Consider the following 19,991-nt stretch of genomic DNA (forward strand, 5'->3'; position numbering starts at 1 on the left):
ACTCTTGGACTCGTCGAGTAGTTCATTAAACTCACGTGGCCACCCCGCTTCTACTCGACTAGTTATAGCACCAACTCGTCGAGTAGCTCAATGATCCTCAAAAATAAATAATTCAAAATAACATACCTGAAAATCCGGATGTTACAATTCTCCCCCACTAGAATCAGACTTCGTCCTCGAAGTCTCGCTCCGCAAACAACTCCGGATGCTGCTCCCGCATTTCCGACTCCGGCTCCCAAGTCAGCTCAGACCCTCTTCGATGTTGCCACTGGACCTGAACCAGGGGCACCTCCTTGTTTCTCAGAACCTTGACCTTCTGATCCAAGATCGCGATCGACCTCTCAATGTAATTCAGGCTCGCATCCACCTGAATATCCTCTAGAGGCACTACTGCCGTCTCTTCGGCTAGACACTTCCTCGACTGGGATACGTGGACCAATGTATCGGGGCTCAACTCCTCGGGTAGCTCCAGACGGTATGCTACCTTACCTACACTTGCGATTACCCTGAATGGACCAATGTATCGGGGCCCCAACTTGCCCCTCTTCCTGAACCGGATCACTCCTTTCCAAGGAGATACCTTCAGGAGTACGAAATCTCCGACCTGGAACTCGAGCTCGGATCGCCGCCTAACCGCATAACTCTTCTGACGGCTCTGGGCTGTCAGTAACCTCTGTCTGACCTGCTGTATCTGCTCAGTCGTCTTAAGCACTATCTCAGTGCTACCTATCACTCGCTTCCCTACCTCTCCCCAACAGATGGGGGTTCGACACCTCCTCCCATACAAAAGCTCAAAGGGAGGCATACCAATACTCGAATGGTGGCTGTTGTTGTAAGAAAACTCAGCAAAAGGTAGGTATGTGTCCCAACTTCCACCGAAGTCCATAACACATGCCCGAAGCATGTCCTCGAGTGTCTGAATCGTCCGCTCACTCTGCCCGTCCGTCTGTGGGTGGTAGGCTGTACTGAAATGCAACCTCGTACCTAACTCCTCATAGAACTTCTTCCAGAACCTGGAAGTGAAACGTACATCTCGATATGACACAATCGTGATCGGTACTCCATGACGCGATACCACCTCTCTCACATACAACTCGGCCAGCCTTTCTGCGGAAGAGCTCTCACTGATAGCAAGGAAGTGAGCGCTCTTCGTCAGCCGGTCAACAATCACCCAAATTGCATCGACACCCATCGCGGTCCTTGGCAATTTGGTGATAAAATCCATGGAAATCTGTTCCCACTTCCACTGGGGAACCTCAAGTGGCTGCAACTTGCCATGCGGACGCTGGTGCTCGGCCTTAACCTGGCGACAGGTCAAGCACCTCTCAACGAACCACGCAACATCCCTCTTCATACAGGGCAACCAATAGTCTTTCTTCAGGTCTAAATACATCTTAGTGGCCCCGGGATGGATCGAGAACCTCGATCTGTGCGCCTCTTCCATCAGAATGGTATGTGTCCCACCTGAATACTGCACCCAAATTCGACCTTGAAAGGTCATCAGCCCTCGGCTATCGGTAACGAACTCGGACACCTGCCCGATTACCCGCTCCCTTTTGCGGTTCTCTGGCATCACGGCCTCTGAATGGGCCTCCCGAATGGTGTCCAACACCAGAGTCATCACCGTCAATCGCATACAAACATCTCGAATCGGGGCACTCCCTGCCCTACGGCTCAGAGCATCAGCTACAACATTAGCTTTGCCCGGGTGGTACAGGATCTCACAATCATAATCCTTTACCACATCCAACCATCTCCTCTGGCGCATATTCAGGTTGGGCTGATCCATCAGATACTTCAAACTCTTGTGGTCCGTGTATATGGTACACCGAACCCCATACAGATAATGACGCCAGATCTTGAGGGCGAACACCACTGCACCCCAACTCCAGATCATGGGTGGGATACCTCGTCTCATGAGGCTTCAGCTGCCTCGATGCATACGCTATCACATGCCCCCTCTACATAAGCACCGCACCCAACCCCGATATCGATGCGTCGCAGTACACCACAAAATCCTCCATTCCTTCTGGAAGGGATAACACCGGGGCTTCGCACAACCCCTGGCGAAGAGTCTCAAACGAGGTCTGCTGCTCCGGACCCCACGAAAACGTAACGTCCTTCCGGGTCAACCTAGTGAGGGGCACGGCGATCTTGGAGAAATCCTTGATGAATCTCCGATAGTAGCCGGCTAACCCCAGAAAACTCCTGATCTCGGTGGGAGATCTCGGCACCTCCCAACTCATCACCGCCTCAATCTTGGCTGGATCGACCAATATCCCCTTCTGATTGACGAGATGCCCCAAGAACTGGACCTCTCGCAACCAGAAATCACACTTGGAGAATTTGGCGTACAGCCTCTCCGTTCTCAAAACTCCGAGGATCTCCCTCAAATGCTCCTCCTGCTGCTCTCGGGTCCTCGAATACACCAGAATATCATCAATGAACACGATCACCGATCGATCCAACATCGGCCTGCACACCCTGTTCATGAGATCCATGAACGTTGTCGGTGCATTGGTGAGCCCAAAAGGCATCACCACGAACTCGTAATGCCCATAACGAGTCCTGGACGCCGTCTTCTGGATATCCTCCTCCCGCACTCTCATCTGATGATATCCAGACCTCAAATCTATCTTGGAGAACCAAGACGCTCCCTGCAACTGATCGAACAGATCATCGATCCTCGGTAAGGGGTAATGGTTCTTGACCGTCAACTTGTTCAACTCCCGGTAATCAATGCACATCCGGTGTGAACCATCCTTTTTCTTGACAAAAAGGATTGGTGCTCCCCACGGCGAGCTACTCGGTCGAATAAACCCCTTCCCCAGCAGCTCCTGAAGCTGCGAGGATAACTCCTGCATCTCTGGCGGCGCAAGGCGATAAGGCGCCTTGGCGATAGGCGCTTCCCCCGGAACCAAATCGATGCGGAACTCCACCTGCCTCTCGGGAGGCACACCCGGCAACTCCTCGGGAAAAACATACGGGAACTCACGCACTATCGGAACATCATCAACCAAAATCAGCCTCCCTGCGGCCGCTCGCGTATCCATCACATAGGCTACAAACCCTCTACAGCCCTGCCGTAGGCTCTGTCTCGCTCTGGCAGCCGAACAAAATGCTGAACCAATTCGGGTACCCTCGCCATACATTGTCAGCACTCCCCCACTAGTGTCTCGTATCGTCACCATCTGACGCTCGCAGTCGATAACAGCTCCAAATCGGCTCAACCAGTCCATGCCCACGATGACCCAGACATCACCCATCGCAATCGGTACTAGGTCAATCGGGAACTCAAGACCGAAGATCTCGAGTACACATCCTCGAATCACATCAGTAGCATACACCGCTCGCTCATCGGCAATAGAAACTCGTAGAGGTCGACTCAACGCCTCTCGTTGAACACTGATGTGCTGACTAAATGCTAATGACACGAAAGATCGACTCGCATCCGAGTTAAATAACACCAACGCAGGTACAGAACTCACAAGAAAAGTACCTATGCATACCACAATATAAGCACAAAATCTCAAACTCAAATAAGTAAGTAGAAGAATACATACCGGCCACGACATCGGGCGCTGCGCGGACCTCCTCCGCTGTCAACTGGAAGGCTCTCCCGCGAGCCTTCGGTGCCTCGGCCTTCGCTGGCCGGAACTCAGTAGCTCTAGTAGCAGGTGCAGATCCCTGTGTTAATCCCTATAGCAGCTGCGGGCATTCGGCCTTCCGATGGCCTGTCCGGTTGCAATGAAAGCAAACCGAAAATCCCTTGGGGCAATCCCTCGTGAAATGCCCCTCCTTCCCACACTTGTAACACACCCCTGCTTTGCACACTCCTCATGGCTCTTGACGCACTTCCCACAAGTGCGGCCCTTCAGACCCCAGATCTCGAATCAGCGGGCTTCGCCCGCTTGGCTGCCGGCTGCGACTGTGCCAGTCGCCTGTCCCTCCTCTGAGACTCGGCCTCCTCCCTGGCCTGAGTCTCCAGCTCGATCTCCCTCTTCCGAGCATTTGCCTGGAGCTCGGCAAATGTCTGGTACGTCGAGTTCGCCACGAACTCGCGAATGTCTCTCCTCAGTATGCTCAGATATCGGCTCATACGTGCCTGCTCGGTCGACACGTGCTCAGGGCAAAACAACGCCCTCTCATGAAACATCCTCGTAATCACCGTCATCGACTCAGTTCCCTGCTTGAGGGACAAGAACTCCTGTGCCAACCGTTCCCTCTCCACCGGGGGAACATACTCATCTCGGAACATGGTGGTGAACCTCTCTCAGGTCACCGATGTAATCTCTGCAGGAGTGAAGTCTGTCGTAACAAACTTCCACCAGTCCTTCGCTCCCAAGCGAAGCTGGTTCAGCGCGAACCGTACCCTCAGATGCTCCGGACAAGAACAGGTGTAGAAGCATCCCTCAATGTCAGAAATCCACCTCATCGCTGCTATCGGATCCTGAGTCCCATCAAACTCTGGTGGCTTCGTGTTGCTGAACTCTCGGTACAGCAACGAGTCACCCCCCTATGGTCTGGCAGCGGCGACGGCTGCGGTGGCTGCAGCAACAGCAGCCTCGGTAAGAGAAGCATACCGCTCGTCAAATGTCTCAATCAAAGTGGTCTTGATAGACCCAAACATCTCAGGAATCTCCGCCCGTATGGCTGCGGCCACCTCCTCGTGAATCAACCTACGGATCTCCTCATCACTGGTACCACCGGTACCACTGCCTCCTGGGTGGTGGCGCGTCCCAACCATGATGTCTCTGAAATACAACACAAAAGAAGTCAGAGACTCGCTCGAGTATACTCGCACTCGATACTCAACCCTACTTGTTCTTTAGTCCCCTAAGGATTCTTACTTGGTCTGCTCACCAATCCGGTGTTTCCAGTAGTACGGGCCCTTATACTACCTTCCACAACGCATCGGTATTCACCCCAAGTCATCCTCCTAGGATGCCAGATCACAAGTACTCTATATCTCACTAAACTCGGGCTACTCCCCAATAGACCACTCATAAGCTCTTCGCTGCTACCTACTCACTCTCGAAGTATCTCATAGTAGCAGTACCTCCTAGGCTAAGGCATCACAAATCAGGCCCACTCTAGTCCTAACCATGAATACCTAGCCTACACTAGCATGCATAACACATCACATAATATCTCATAACACATAATGTAAGGGTATTTTGGGAAGTCACCATTCGGGCGCTGGCTGATCGTACACACTGTTCCGTTCTGCTTTTCTCAAAAATCTTTTACTCTTTTAGAAAATTGTTTATTTTATGAAAATTCCTTTCAAATCCTCAGTTTGAGTTCAGATACGCCCGGGGGTGCATCCAAATCTCTCAAACCAAGGCTATGATACCAACTTGTAACGACGTAAATTTTTCAAACAATTTTTCACTTTTCCACATAATAAAAACATATATAATGTTCCCAGAATCTCATCATCAAATGTCATCATAATAAAACATATCCCAAAATCTCAAAACATAATCCTCTGCCAGTGTGTACAAATCATGTCGGCGCCTTCCCGCAATCCTCACCGGTACCTGAAACACATATCACATAACACGGTAAGCATAAATGCTTAGTGAGTTCCCCAATATACCACATACAACACATAAGCCACTCGAGGCTATAACCCGGTATGACCCTCTGGTCAATGTGTCTCAGCGGGACCCTCCAGTCCCGTAGCTCGTTGGACCCTCCAGTCCGGTCTAGCTCGTTGGACCCTCCGGTCCGGTCTAAAACGTGGGACCCTCCGGTCCGGTTTAAATCGTTGGACCCTCCGGTCCGGTCTATATAACACATAGCATACATATAACACAATGCACATAAACTCAACATACACATAACACATAAGACCCTCCGGTCTGCACATAGATACCACTCATGGTAATGTATAGTGAGAAGACTCACCTCGGGTAATCTCGGAAAGTCTCGAACTCGAATATCTGCTCTAGCCTCCACCTAATCACATAAAGTAATTATCTCTAATTAATACGGCTCTCAAAGGCTAAACTAATCCCTCCCTATATTCTCGCAGAAGGGGAAAAGACCATTTTACCCCTCCAATGGTCCAATGTCCAAATGCTGACCAAACCCTAAAAGTCAACCCCAGTCGACGGTCCAACTTTGACTAGACTCGTCGAGTACACTTGGGTGACTCGGCGAGTCCATACATGTCTTCCGAATCCTCCTAAGGCCTTACTCGGCTCGTCGAGTTAACCTTTTTCTCAACGTTTACCACAGATCACGAATCGTGGTGCAACACGACCCGACTCGTCGAGTCCGCTCATGGACTCAGCGAGTTTCATCCATGAGATTACTCAAATGACCTTCTGAGGTCAGATCTGCTTCTCTAACCTATAGATCTGACCTTCTAGTGCCCAATAATTACGTAAAGGTCCAACCTTTACGCTCATACAACACTCCTAGGGCTTCTTATGGTGAAATAGCTCCTAAAATGGCAACCTAGGTTCAAAACTCCATTGGAAATGCATAAAGCTGGATGTTTGGGACTTCCTGGACCTAAAAGGGTCCAGATCTCTAACACAACTCGAAGAAGGGGGTTTGAGGCATCCAAAACCCCCAAAAAGGAAGGATTCAAGCCCTAACCCCAAATAATGAAACCCATACAATAGAGAGAAAGAGGAATCTGATTTGGTACCTCAAGGTGAACTCTTTGCTTAGCTAACTCAGAATAGCAATCTCCTTTGGTCCTTCTTGCTGGAGCTCCTCTCCTTTCTTGCAAAATCACACCAAAAGCTCAAATGGCCTTCTCTATCTCACTCTACACACTCAAGATCGATGGGGTTTTCTCTCTGGGATGGTACCATAAATGCCTTTAAATAGGGCTCAGGCCTGAAGATTTAGGGTTTCCACATACAGCGCCTACTCGGCGAGTCTACTCTTGGACTCGTCGAGTAGTTCTTTAAACTCACGTGGCCACCCCGCTTCTACTCGACGAGTTATAGCACCAACTCGTCGAGTAGCTCAATGATCCTCAAAAATAAATAATTCAAAATAACATACCTGAAAATCCGGATGTTACAGTACGATCAGCCGGAGCCAGTAAGTAGACCCCAGAATACCATACTATTATTTGATATTGTGATATGTTAGAACAGCATGTTAGTGATAGGCTAGAGATCTTCAAGAATTGCATGATAGAATTGTCTGATTATATGATGTCTGATAGCCTAGGGTTCTTCCTTATATGAAATTGACATCATTACTGTAGTTGCGTAGTGTATGCATCATAGTTGTACATAACTAAGATTCTATAGCCTGAAAATATTTGGGTTGACTTTATTTCTTGTTCCTTGTCTGGTTGTGGGCTTAGAGTAGGACCGAGTATTCGACTATCTATAGGAACCAGTGTTATGTATGGCTAGCATACACGAGTGATGCAGGGTTAGTGGAAGTTTCATGAGTGGGTGCAGTGTATAACAAGTCAGCGCGAGGAATGATTAGCCACTCTGGGAAAAATCTTGTGACATGGCGATCTTAACAAAAAATATAAGTCACCTTACCGGAAGCGAAAGAGAATTGGCGTTAAGCAAAAAACGAGATTGCAAAAAAATATTATATGTAGGTTTATCTATGTTTCATAGTTTTAGTTTTTATGTTTCATATTTGTAATTTCTACGTTTCGTAGTTTGTTTTCTATGTTGTATTTTTTTAAATGTGTTGTAATTTCCTTTCAAGTTAATAAAATTTAAGTTTTTATAAAATTTAATTTGTTTGAATTGATTATTTTTTATATAAATAAATTTTAGTTAAAAAAACTAGCACGTCAAAAGTGATAATTTGCGTCCTCTAAAAAATAATCTTTTGAATAAAGTAACAAATACCACGTGGTGCTTACATGGCAGCTAAAGAAATGTGGTAAGAGTGACATCACTCCCTCTAGCTTTAAAGACTTATTTGGTTTTGGGATTGGTTCCGGTTGACATCGAATCTCATTGACATCGGTGCCTTTCCTTTTTTTTTCTCTGGTTCCGGTTGAGGTTGATCATCCTCGGGATCAGAATCGGTTTCAGATATGATACGAGGTTGGGGTTTGAATTAGAATTAGAATTAGAATTGGGTTTGGGATTGGAACTGAGTTTGGAATTGTGTAAAGTTTCGTATTTTTTGTGACAAGTTGAATGCTTCCTCAAATAAATTAGTTCCGTATTTTTTATTTTGTAATAGATGTTTTGTGTTTTAGATATTGTATTTTTGGAATGATGCTTATGATTGCTATTATGATTGCTATTATGCTCCTAAATGATAGTGTATGTTAGTGTGAGCTATTTGTTAGATTGCCACACGTTCTAATCAGGAGTTTCCCTTATTTGATTGGATAAAACACATCTTAAATTTATTCTTCCTATAAATAGGTATGTGTATGTGATGTATAGATACATGAACTTTTGCATTCTTGTATCCAAGATATTGATATATGTGAAGAGTGTACTTTTGTTGTCTCAAAATAGGTCATCTAGGGTGCGAGCAACCTCAATACCCCAAAAATATTTTCATAGGCCAATATCCTTAATGTTGAACTTTTCATTAAAATTTGTCTTGGTTTCTTTTGTTTGTTGTGCATCATTGTTGATAAGGATGACGTCATCGACTTAGATTAAATCCACAATATAAACATTGTTTCTTTTAAAAATGAAAAGAGAGTGGTCTGCATCGGATCGTTTGAAATCAAGGTTGAGCAAGGCATTCGCAAATATATGGTATCAATTTCGATAAGCTTGTTTTAGACTATAGAGTATAGAGAGATTTATGTAGCCTACACACCTTTGTATCTTCCTCCTTATCAAATCCCTAAAGGATCTTCATATACACTTCTCGTTGTGGTCGTTGTGTAGGAACATATTATCAATGTCGAGCTTATGAACAAACCGGTTATTGTGGCTACAGGGGAAATACATCACTTAAGTTAACATTTATCAAGTCTATATATAGTTGCTAATATAGAAAGTGTTCTAATAGATATCGTCTCATAGTTAATAATGCTCGACGGTGCAGAATAAGTGGTTTGAGCCATCTGAAATCATGATACGATGTTTCTGCCCTCGACTCTTTATTTTTATCCTCAGCTCTTTATTTTTATGATTTTGATCGTGCTATATATTATTGAATGCATCAATATTTTCCTCGTACAAAATCTAGACGACAATCATAGAAATTTTTGATAACCTATTCAGCTGCTTCTAGATGCTCCTATGAATAATGCATCTGTTGTGCATTCAATATAGTAGACATATATATAAACCAACGGTGGTATATATGTATCTCGTTTTTTCTACAATAACCACTAAAGTTTGTGCAAAGTCAATTGAGCACCAAACTGAGGTTGCAAAGTGATGATAGTATGTGGAGCATGCACATATGATGGGGAAAGCTCAAACGAGAAACCTCTTAGAATCATAACAAGTGCCAATTTTGCTTCCAACATAGCAAAGTTTTGGCCGATACATATACGTGGACCCCCACCAAAAGGGAAGTATGATGTTTGTCCCTTTGTTGCCTTTGACACACCTTCTGCAAATCTCTCAGGCTTGAACTCGTGCACGTCATCGCCCCATATATCACTATCATGATGTAAAAGCATCATGTGCAAGTAGAGGAGTGAACCAGCAGGTAAGGTTATGTTTCCTAATGTAGTTTCTTCATGAATCATCCGCCCCAATACTATACCTGCCGGGTATAACCTAAGTACCTCATGCAATATCATATTAATCTGCAAAAAAATTTATTAGAATACGCTAAAAAAATATGATTCTTGTCAACAACAATAATAATAAATATGATCATGTTTATCTTCATTTAGTGTGAATTGCTTTTGATTAAACCTCAAGAACCCATAAGTGAAGTCTGAGTTCAAAAATGGGCATTACCTTCTTGATTCTTGCTCTATAAGATATTGTGATTGGCCTACACATTTTTTTACCCCATGGTATAAAAAATGGAGTAGTACTTAATACATTATGCTTTTATTTAGTTGATATACAGTTTGATAAATCCAGGCACCAGAGAAATTACTTACAACTTTTAAGTGACTTAATCCGTCAATATCTGGTTTTCTTTCTCCGAACACCTTTAAAACTTCATCTCTAGCTCGATCTTGCCAATCTGTATGTTGGCCTAACAAAATCATTGTCCAAACAAGCAAGTTTGCAGTAGTTTCTTGCCCTGCAAAATAAAAGAGTTTGCACTCTTCAATGACTTCATCAATACTCAGCCCAAAAATTGTATCCCCTTGTTGTTTGATCTCTTTGTAGTTCGAATCCAATAATATGCCCAATAAATCATCGCTACTACTTTCCCCAGCTTTCATTGCTGTTACTCTTTTATTTATAATTTTCTTTATTGATCCCTTTATTTCTCGGTCAATCTCCTTCATCCTTCTATTGCTCTTTGTAGGCAAAAATCTAAGAAATGATAATTAATTGTAGAATCAAACAGTATTTCTGGACAAAATCTGAAAGGTATTATAAATGGAAAGCATGCTCACCTTGATCCTGGAATATACATCGATTGTGCAGCCTTAATAACTAACACTGCTTGTTCTTTTTGAAGTTCAAATATTTTTCTTCCTTCCTGATAGCTGCTACCAAATGCTGTACGTGATATTACATCACTAGTAAATGTTTGGAGATGGGGGTAAACATCAACTTCACTCGATCTTTCTTTTGTTAATTCTTCCAATTTGTTGATCATCTCACTACAGCTAACGTAAAAAGCAGGTAACATATGCTACAAATATGAAACATTAATGGAATCAGTGATTTACAACATAGAGTTTGTTGGTATTTTTGGTAACTTAGAAAGAAACATGAATGAACCTTGAGCTTTTCGACATGGAAAGCAGGATTGATTATCTTTCTATGTTTTGCCCACTGATCAGCCTCAACGTCTGCTAGCCCTCTTGCTAGCATCTTTGTTAATGGATTTCCTCCTCTTTGCTTTTGAAACTGAGAATAGTTGGCCAAAATCTCTCTTATTAGTGCAGGTTCTGTGACGTGGACCAAAGGTCGTGGACCCATCCATGTAAAGAAATTCTTTCCTTCACCTATATATCATACAAGTATAAATTTTCACTCTTTCGTTCAACAATCAAGAACACTTTGATCATAATATCCAATAACTTTCTTACCATAAGTCTTCGCGGAGTTGTACAGAAATGGCATGACACGTGGGACGATATCATCGTTGAGATTTATGGGTTTCGATTTGGCAACAGCGGTCATCTGCACCATCTCTTTTATGTCTCCGTATAGAAATTTGTAGGGATTTCCGTTCAGACCTTGTTTTCTAAGGAACTTGTCCATCTTCTTCGGCTTCAACCAGATCCAGTTGAAAAATCTCCATCCGTATATCATCACTATCACTCCAACAACACATACCACTGTGTTCATCATACTAAAATTTAGCTCCATCACTAGAGGATGTAGGGTGGTTTTCTTTTCCCTAACTATGAAGATAGATACACGCTCTGTTTATAGATTCAAGTTCTATAACAGGTAAGTCAAAGAGAAATTGGGGACGATTTTGACTTTTGAGTGTTGTGAGATGACTGAAAGGACTGTATTTGTCGACGAAAAATTATCAATCAAGTCCGTGTAGTGTTTGAGTTGTTATAAATTATACTTCATATGTTGCGATTGCTTTTCAATACTCTCCCCTAAACAATGCTTATTATAAATAAATAAATAAATAATGTTACATGATCATACATTTACACTTTTACAATCATATCAATAACATAAGTACCCAAATGAAATGAAATTATAATTTTTTGATTGAACCAACCGTAAAACGAATCTTTCATCGACTAAACATGAAGTCCAGGGACCATACTTTTATTATACTATTTATAAAAATATCTAACATTGAAATAATAAAATATTGATAATAGGACATAAATATTATTTTCAAGGGCCGACTGCTTGCGTGATGAAACGAATAAAATGGCGTAGCATATGGACACGTGGGTAACCAAGAATCTAACGTATCATAGAAACTAGAAAGGCTTCTAGAAAAATACATTGTATTATATTATTTTAATTATTTTAATTATTATCGCTTAAATTAATTTTTAGTATTTCACATATGCGATACAACAAATAAATATAAACCACGAAAGACGTTGATTTATATACACAAAGTCTTAAAACATATGGTTGTTTTTTTAGTCATTACGAGCCTTCATGTGATTGTCGTGATTACGAAAGTTCGTTATCCGTAATTAAAGCTTGATTTTTAAACTATAAACATCAACTTCTTTATTTTGTTAAAACCATGCCCATAAATGGTTAGGAAGTGATTTGCACACGACAATTATTTTTTATACATTTATGTTTTATAGAATTGTATGATACAGAATTTAAAAACATCATTTGTTGTTACGGCCTAGGGGCTACACCCAAGCCCAAATTCTTAAAATAAAAAACAAATTATTAAATAAACTTATGAATATCACTAAATAAAATAAAATAAAAGGATCTGTTTAACCGGGTCTTTAAGCCGGATACGGTATATGGAGGAACCTAAACCGGTTAGATTTCAAAATCCTAGACCAGCTTAGCTTTCTTTTGAACTTTAAAAACTAATCAGTTTTTTTAAAATGTTACGGCCTACGGGCTACACCCAAGCCCAAATTCCATAACAAAGCCGTTTGATCAACTTTTGGAAGAAATTAGACACCTCAAAATGACTTTTCGATATTAACGCCATAAGACAAAAGTCACGAAACTACGAGATACATAGCATAAACTACACCAATGATCTTTATGGTTTGGGACAATTTGTATTTCTGTTTCTTAATATTTTTTTAACTTAGATCAACTATGGTTTATTTTTGTTTTGGATTTAATCTCTATGTAAAATGTTATTTATAATTTATAAATAAATACACGTGGTCCTACCTTTCTAAATCTCTGATGAACTCTCCCCTCCCACTTAAAAGTCTGACGAATCCATCCCCACCAAAGTTTCGGCCAACCCATCCTCACCGATTATCCCCACCAAGTTCTTGTGAAAAACAAAAATGATATCGGACATGACAAACGATGATTTGTACTAGAAGTCAACTATCTAAACTACCCCGACCATTCATATAATTTGTACCAATCATCAACTTTAATTCTTAAATTTTATATAATGTGGAACCTCTTTTTTTTTGTAAAATAATATTTTACATCTCTTTACTTTTTCAAATATCATTTTCATCTCATCCGCCTTTAATTTTATAAAATATCACTTTTACCCTTATGTTTTCTAAACTTCCGTGTTTATCACCTGTCCCCGTAATATATATATATATATATATATATATATATATATATATATATATATATATATATATATATATATATAGAGAGAGAGAGAGAGAGAGAGAGAGATGTTAAATCGAGAACGTCTGAAAGGTTGAGAATGCGAAAACAAATCACAATCCTTCAAAAATTCAAGGTTAATATTAAAGGCACCATTTTTGTAAATTGTAAAATTAAAAGAATCAATTTGTAATTTTTTGAATGGATGTAAAGGGCATTAAGGGGATTTCAGAATTTTTTGATTCCAGAAAATCAATATTGAATCCGTGATTCTCTCACCTTCGATAAATGTTGGTTCTGTTTCCCCCCCTTCGTCCGATAGTCATCCGCTTCAATGGAATCTCGCTTAAGTCATGCAACCTAGAGTGAGATGTTCTCACTCTGTTGTTAGTCTTCATAGATCTCGTCTTCTGTTTGCCATTTCTCGTATTCCTAGTCACCATTCTCTGTTTGCATCTGATCTGCAGTTGTGTTTCGGAGCTATTAGGATAAATGTGATAAAGGTAATGCCTTTTTAATTTCCAGCTTTGTTTTCCCTTTTGGTTTTGTCTATCTTATTTGTTTTTAATCGATGTTAATACCATTGTCCCAATTAAGATAAAAATCACTTACCACAATACAAGATATCTTATGTCACATATTTTAGCAACACTTGGTTCGTTGAGTTTGATTTTAGGTGTAACATCCCAAAAATCAAGGATAAAAATTTCATTTTCAGTATAATCAAAACATAGATGTAACTTGATCCAAACATTTAAAAACATTTCTAATTAACACAATTATCAGAGTTGAATCCCAAAATCACATGTTGCAGAAAACATGGGTGTATGCACTGCGATCAAGTCGGACCCTTCACTTTCGAACTGGAAGTACCTGAAACCAAAACCACAAACTGTAAGCACGAAGCTTAGTGAGTTCCCCAAATACTACATATAACGCAAACATACTGGCAGACATATCTGGGTGCCCGACCTACCCTGTTGAGCATATCCGGGTGCTCAACCTACCCTGTCAGGCATATATGGGTGCCCGACCTACCCTTGTCAGGCATATCTGGGTGTCCGACCTACCATTCGGTCTTATTCCAACCGATTACGGGGTCTATCTCACCCCTACCACTACCATATAAAATCATGCATATCTCACATAAACATCAAACAATACATACCACCTTAATAATTATCACAAAGACAATCATTAAGCTATAACAATACTAGTGGGCCGGCCTTGGTGTCTTCGACCCACGGATTCTACGAAGGGAGACTCACCTCGAATGTAGAAGCTCACTGAAAGAAATCCTTAGTTACTGTCCTGACGACTTCCCAAGCTATCAATACCAAAATATCACCCAATTAGCAATTGAGTTCTAAACCAAGATCCATAATCCAAACTTGGGGTAAATTGACCATTTTACCCCCAGTCCAACAAGACTCACAACCAAGGCCCAAGCCCCAAAACTAATCAAGCCCAAAACCGCAAGATCCATAAAAGCCCACTAATGGCCTAATTTTCCAAATTGGGCCCAACCCTATATTGGCCTTACCCAAAAGTCCAACGATTCCTAGTCCAATAATAATTCTCTGATGGCCCAAAGGTCCAAGCCCATTAGGCCCACTAAAGTCCAAAGCCATTGGGCCTACCAAGGCCCAATACAAAATCTTGGCCCAACTAGACATGTCCAAAAGTCCTAAAACTCTCAATTTCTTCTGACCAAATACCCAACACAAAAACCCAACCCAAAACCGAAGCTCAAACATGAAACAAGCCCAAAGGCCCACAGAACCACAAAAGCGGGGTGTACGCTCAGCCTACGTTCGGTGTACTCGAGGAACCTGGATCGCGACCGCAGAGGAGGTATGTTGGGCGTACCTCTACTTACGCGGGGCGTAACCGTAGATCCTCCAAACTCAATGTATGACTTAACCGATTAAGCAATTTGCATCTAAACTTCAGGGAACCTCCAACTAAAGCTCTTAATGCATAAAGTCGGCACCTTTATGCATTTGCATGACCCAAAGGGACCCAATAACCATTTTAATCCATTAAAACCCAATCAAGAACTTGCATGGACCTTATCTAAGCATCAAGCAAGCATTTTTATAAACTTATAACCTCGGATCTGCTAAGAGTGGCAACTCAAAGCTTCTGGAGTGGTCTCCAACCACTAGATCTTGCTCATGAGGTCAAAATGGAACCAAAACCCACATAATCTTAAATCTCAACTTCTAATGATCAAGCTAAGAACTTTTTACCTTCAATGAGCTGAAAATGCAGCAAAGATTCCTAATCCACAAGCCTTTCCTTGAACCACCACCTTGTACCAAGCCACCACTTCTTGAAATACACAAGAATCCACCAAAAATGCACATACAAGGCTCACCACACTCTTGGATGAAGCTATAGCTCGAGATTTAGGGTTTTAGACAATGGAGGATGAAAGGGAGGCTCTCACCTAAAACTTAAGGTGCTTAAGTAGTGAGCCAACCCTAAAAATTAGGGTTTTGGAACTCAGCACACTACGTTGGGCGTAGTTTTTGTACGCTGGGCGTACCACTCTAAGTCTCGTGTTTCACTTATCCATCATTACGTTGGGCGTACTCCCAGCTTACGTTGGGCGTACCCAGCCAAACATATGCATGCATCCTTGCATGCAGGGGACTGCCTTGCCAGTTATTTCCATTAGGGACCAAAACTGCCAATAACTTCAAACTACCATAACTCCTTCATCCTATGTTCGTTTCCAACGGAACTTATATCCACGAAAAGGTGGCGAGAAGCCCTACGCTCCTAACAACACACCCAGGCCTTAAAACCCCTGAACAAAAACCCTAAATCGACAAAAGCCTGAGATATTAAATTACAATTATACCCCTGGCTTCCGAAGACACAATCGAATACTTGGATCACTTATACCATGACAACTACACCCGAAATGGGCCAAATCCTTCCTTCCCCGAAGCCCTAAACCACATGACAACTAATCACTGGGTCGTAGCCTCAAGCAACGAAACAAATCTGAAACCGAGTGTTACATTAAGGGTCAAGGATTTTGCTTTGGTTGATTTTATATTGCCATTTAATATTTTTCTTCTTAATTATCAATATTCTTTTTTAATCCATGAAACTCTAATGAAATTTTCACATTTCATGAATTATTTATTGATGTATTTATATATCTAATGTCTTTCGTCAAGATTTATTGATTTTAATCATTCAATATGTAACTGCTATATGATTTTATTCATAGTTATTATAAAGGGTTTTGGCACTGTAGCACAACAAAGTTTGGCGAATTTATATATTTAGTTACTCAAGTATTTTTGTGCTCAATTGATCCCTAACGTTAGGAAATATCGACTAACTAAGGGTTTGGGGGAAATTTAATCCGGTTTACGAGTGACATGCTGACGTGGCTTGACATACGTGGGTTCATTTTTTGCACGTTTTTGGCACTGTAGCACAACAAAATTTGACGAATTTACACATTTAGTTACTCAAGTAACTGATTGTTGTTGTATCAAGTCATATAACAGTGTAATTGATAGGTAAAATTCAACTTTAATGGTCTATTAGGCACAAAGAATACTTTAGTGACTAAATGTGTAAATTCGTCAAACTTTGTTGTGCTACAGTGCCAAAAACCTTATTATAAAAGTGAAGTATCATAGTTTAGAAAGTTCACGAAAAATGCATACAGTTTTTATAGCTTCAAAAGTTCCTGTTGTAAAACATATTATGTAACGCCTGGTTCCTGGTATGTATATAATTTTTAATTTATTCATGTTTACAGAGCAACTCGACGAGTTGGTAGCCCCAAACTCGTCGAGTAGAGATTATCAGGACCACATGATTTAAGTAACCTACTCGACGAGTTGAGAGGCCTCAACTCGACAAGTAGACCGGCTAGGATGAAACCCTAATTTCCAGGGTTCTACACCCTATTTAAAGGACTTAATCCTTCCCCACCAGCCCTCATCAGCCTCCCTGAAACCCTAAATCGTATTGTGAGCTCCTTGTTGAGAAACTAGAGGTTTTGAGTGGATTTTTGTGTGTTCTTGTGCTTGGTGAAGGACTTGGAAGAACTAGAATGTCATTGAGCTTGAGGAGAAGCATTAGATCTGGGAGCTCGTCCATCTTTGGCAACTTTCTGAGGTAAGAAGTCTCAAACTTGATGATTAATAGCTTAGATCTATATTAGTGTTGTTTTATGGATCTTTTTGACCCCGTTGTTGAAACACGATAAACCTTCATAGTCTTGACGTTAAAAACTCTCATCCCCAATGCTATTTGGTCCTTAGATTCATAAAAATGGTTTTAAACCCGTTCATGTCCAAGAAAATACCATATCCATAGAAGTAGGTTGCTATATCTCGAGATTGGGTCCATTTGAGGCATGCAAAGCCATCAAGTTGTCGACTTTACAAAAATATGCCATGGAAACAATGTGGATCTATATTCTGGAACCTTAGATCTGAGGAAAGGGCTGAATAGACTAGAAATGTGAGGAACTCGGCGAATTCACAGAGGAACTCGACGAGTTGGGTCGAACATTCTCGATTATGTTAATGGAACTCGACGAGTCCACAAGGGAACTCGACGAGTTGTACTAGGAAAGTCCCGTTTCTGTTCAGAAGGAGGAACTCGGCGAGTTGGAGGAGAACTCGACGAGTTAGATCGCGATTTCACGATTCTGTGATTCATGAGAACTCGACGAGTTGAAGGGTAAACTCGACAAGTTGAGTCAACTCGGAGCGTTGACTTTGACTTTGACTTTGACTATGACTTGACTAGAGTTGACCCTTAAGGGTCATGAGTATGGAATAGTATCTAAGGGGTTGTTTTGGTTCAGGGAGTGAGTAGAGTTGATTTCGGGCAGAGACGTTTCAGCTATCATCCGACAGTGAGGTGAGTTTCCTCCTGGTTTGAACGGGTCGAAGGCACCAAGGTCGGCCCATATATATTATGTGTATTGATTAGTAGTTGAGTGTGGGCGAGGCCCGTATCTCATAGATAGCAGAGTGTGGGTGAGGCCCGTATCTCATAGCCTTATTTGAGTATGGATACAGAATTGATTGATAGATTTGGTTATACTTGTTGTCTGTGTGATACTTGTATGTATGTTAGTATTTGAGTGTGGGCGAGGCCCGTATCTCATAGATAGTTGAGTGTGGGCGAGGCCCGTATCTCATAGTTACTGGAGTGTGGTCGAGACCCGTATCTCCTAGTTAGCGGAGTGTGGGCAAGGCCCGTATCTCCTAGTTAGTCGAGTGTGGGTGGGGCTTGTATCTCCTTGATTTTGGGCGGGGGGCGTATCTCCTAGTAGCATGATTATGTGTATGGTATGTGGTAGTTTGGGGGAAATTCACGAAGCTTCATGCTTACAGTTTTTAGTATTGGTTTTAGGTACTTCCGGTAGCAAGGGGAAGAGCTCGGGATGACTGCATTGCACACACCACGATGTTTAGCCTGGGATGTTTACTCTGATGTTTTGATATGATACCCTGATTTGATACTATGACTCATGTTTTTGGATGGAATGATTTTGATAACTATGGTTTATTTAATAAATAAAAATGAAATTTATCTTCTAAATAATCACGGAATACTAAAAAGGAATAGTGATCAAAAGAGATCGAAAACCTAAAGTCCGTAGCGTAAGAGTGACATTAACCCCTTTATATAATTACGAAAGATTGTAAAGTATAAAGATCACATAGGACTATTATCTTACACTGGTTCTTTTGAATGGCAGCCCATCTTCAAATTGAAGCTTGATCATAGACTCACTCTATTTAGTCTATTTAGTAGTGTTTAAATCTCAAGTGATAAGCACTAGCACTAGGTTGGGCCTGATGAGTGTATTGTATGTTATTTGCCTTAAAGATTCTTGCATGTGTTTTATGTGTCTAAATGAATGTCGGGCGGGTCCTGATGAATGTGATGAGGTGATGCCCATCCCATGCTATTGACAGATATGTTCCGAGCGGGGCTCAATGTCGTGCGGGACCCAACGGTTGTTGGGCATGGCCCATTGTATTTTGATATATATGGTATGAGGTATTTTAGGAAACTCACTAAGCTTTGTGCTTACGGTTTTAAGTTTATGTTTCAGGTACTTCTAGATCGAAGGGGAAGGGTTCAGGATGATTGAATCGCACACACCATGTTGTTCCGCATTTTGTTGGCTTAATGTATTTGGATGATTATTGACATACTCTGATTTTCTTTTATGGTTTTATGAACACGTTTTGAATGACGGTTTTATTATTATAAAAATGAAATTTTTGTTCTGAATTTTTGAGATGTTTCATTATTTGGCAGTCACATTCACACAAGAGACAACATATCACAACTTTGGTTGTTCCTAGGACTTCAACCTGCGAACCTAGTTTTTCTTTTTAAGTTTTTGAATTCTTTCTTTTCAAGTTTTTGAAATTTGAATTTTTTATTTATGTTCTTTCCAAAAATAAGAATTTTGATTTACCCACATTGTACTTGATATTGTTCTTTTGAATTCAGAATTCTAATTTAGTTATTTAGATTTTCTTGAATTTACTTTCATAATTTCAGTTTTCATTAGTATTCGAGTGATTATTGTTATTTTATTTCAAAATGTATGCCTCCTAAATGTGTCTATATATATATATATATATATATATA

The 19,991-nt window shown here is 41.3% G+C and overlaps 1 protein-coding gene across 1 annotated transcript; it reads right to left on the reverse strand.

Annotated features, from left to right (window-relative positions):
* Nucleotides 1–9,095: 9,095 nt before the first annotated feature.
* Nucleotides 9,096–11,612, reverse strand: LOC145166051 (cytochrome P450 CYP72A219-like). Its single transcript, XM_079084977.1, has 5 exons — nucleotides 11,153–11,612; nucleotides 10,842–11,068; nucleotides 10,511–10,752; nucleotides 10,043–10,427; nucleotides 9,096–9,736 (listed from the first exon to the last, which is right to left on the reverse strand). Exons 1-5 carry the CDS (start codon nucleotides 11,433–11,435, stop codon nucleotides 9,311–9,313), a joined length of 1,563 nt encoding a protein of 520 aa, XP_078941103.1. The 5' UTR covers nucleotides 11,436–11,612; the 3' UTR covers nucleotides 9,096–9,310.
* Nucleotides 11,613–19,991: the final 8,379 nt, after the last annotated feature.

This window comes from Lactuca virosa, chromosome 3 (assembly GCF_052849685.1).
Source record: "Lactuca virosa cultivar CGN04683 chromosome 3, Lactuca_virosa_CGN04683_v6, whole genome shotgun sequence".
Lineage (NCBI taxonomy): Eukaryota > Viridiplantae > Streptophyta > Magnoliopsida > Asterales > Asteraceae > Lactuca > Lactuca virosa.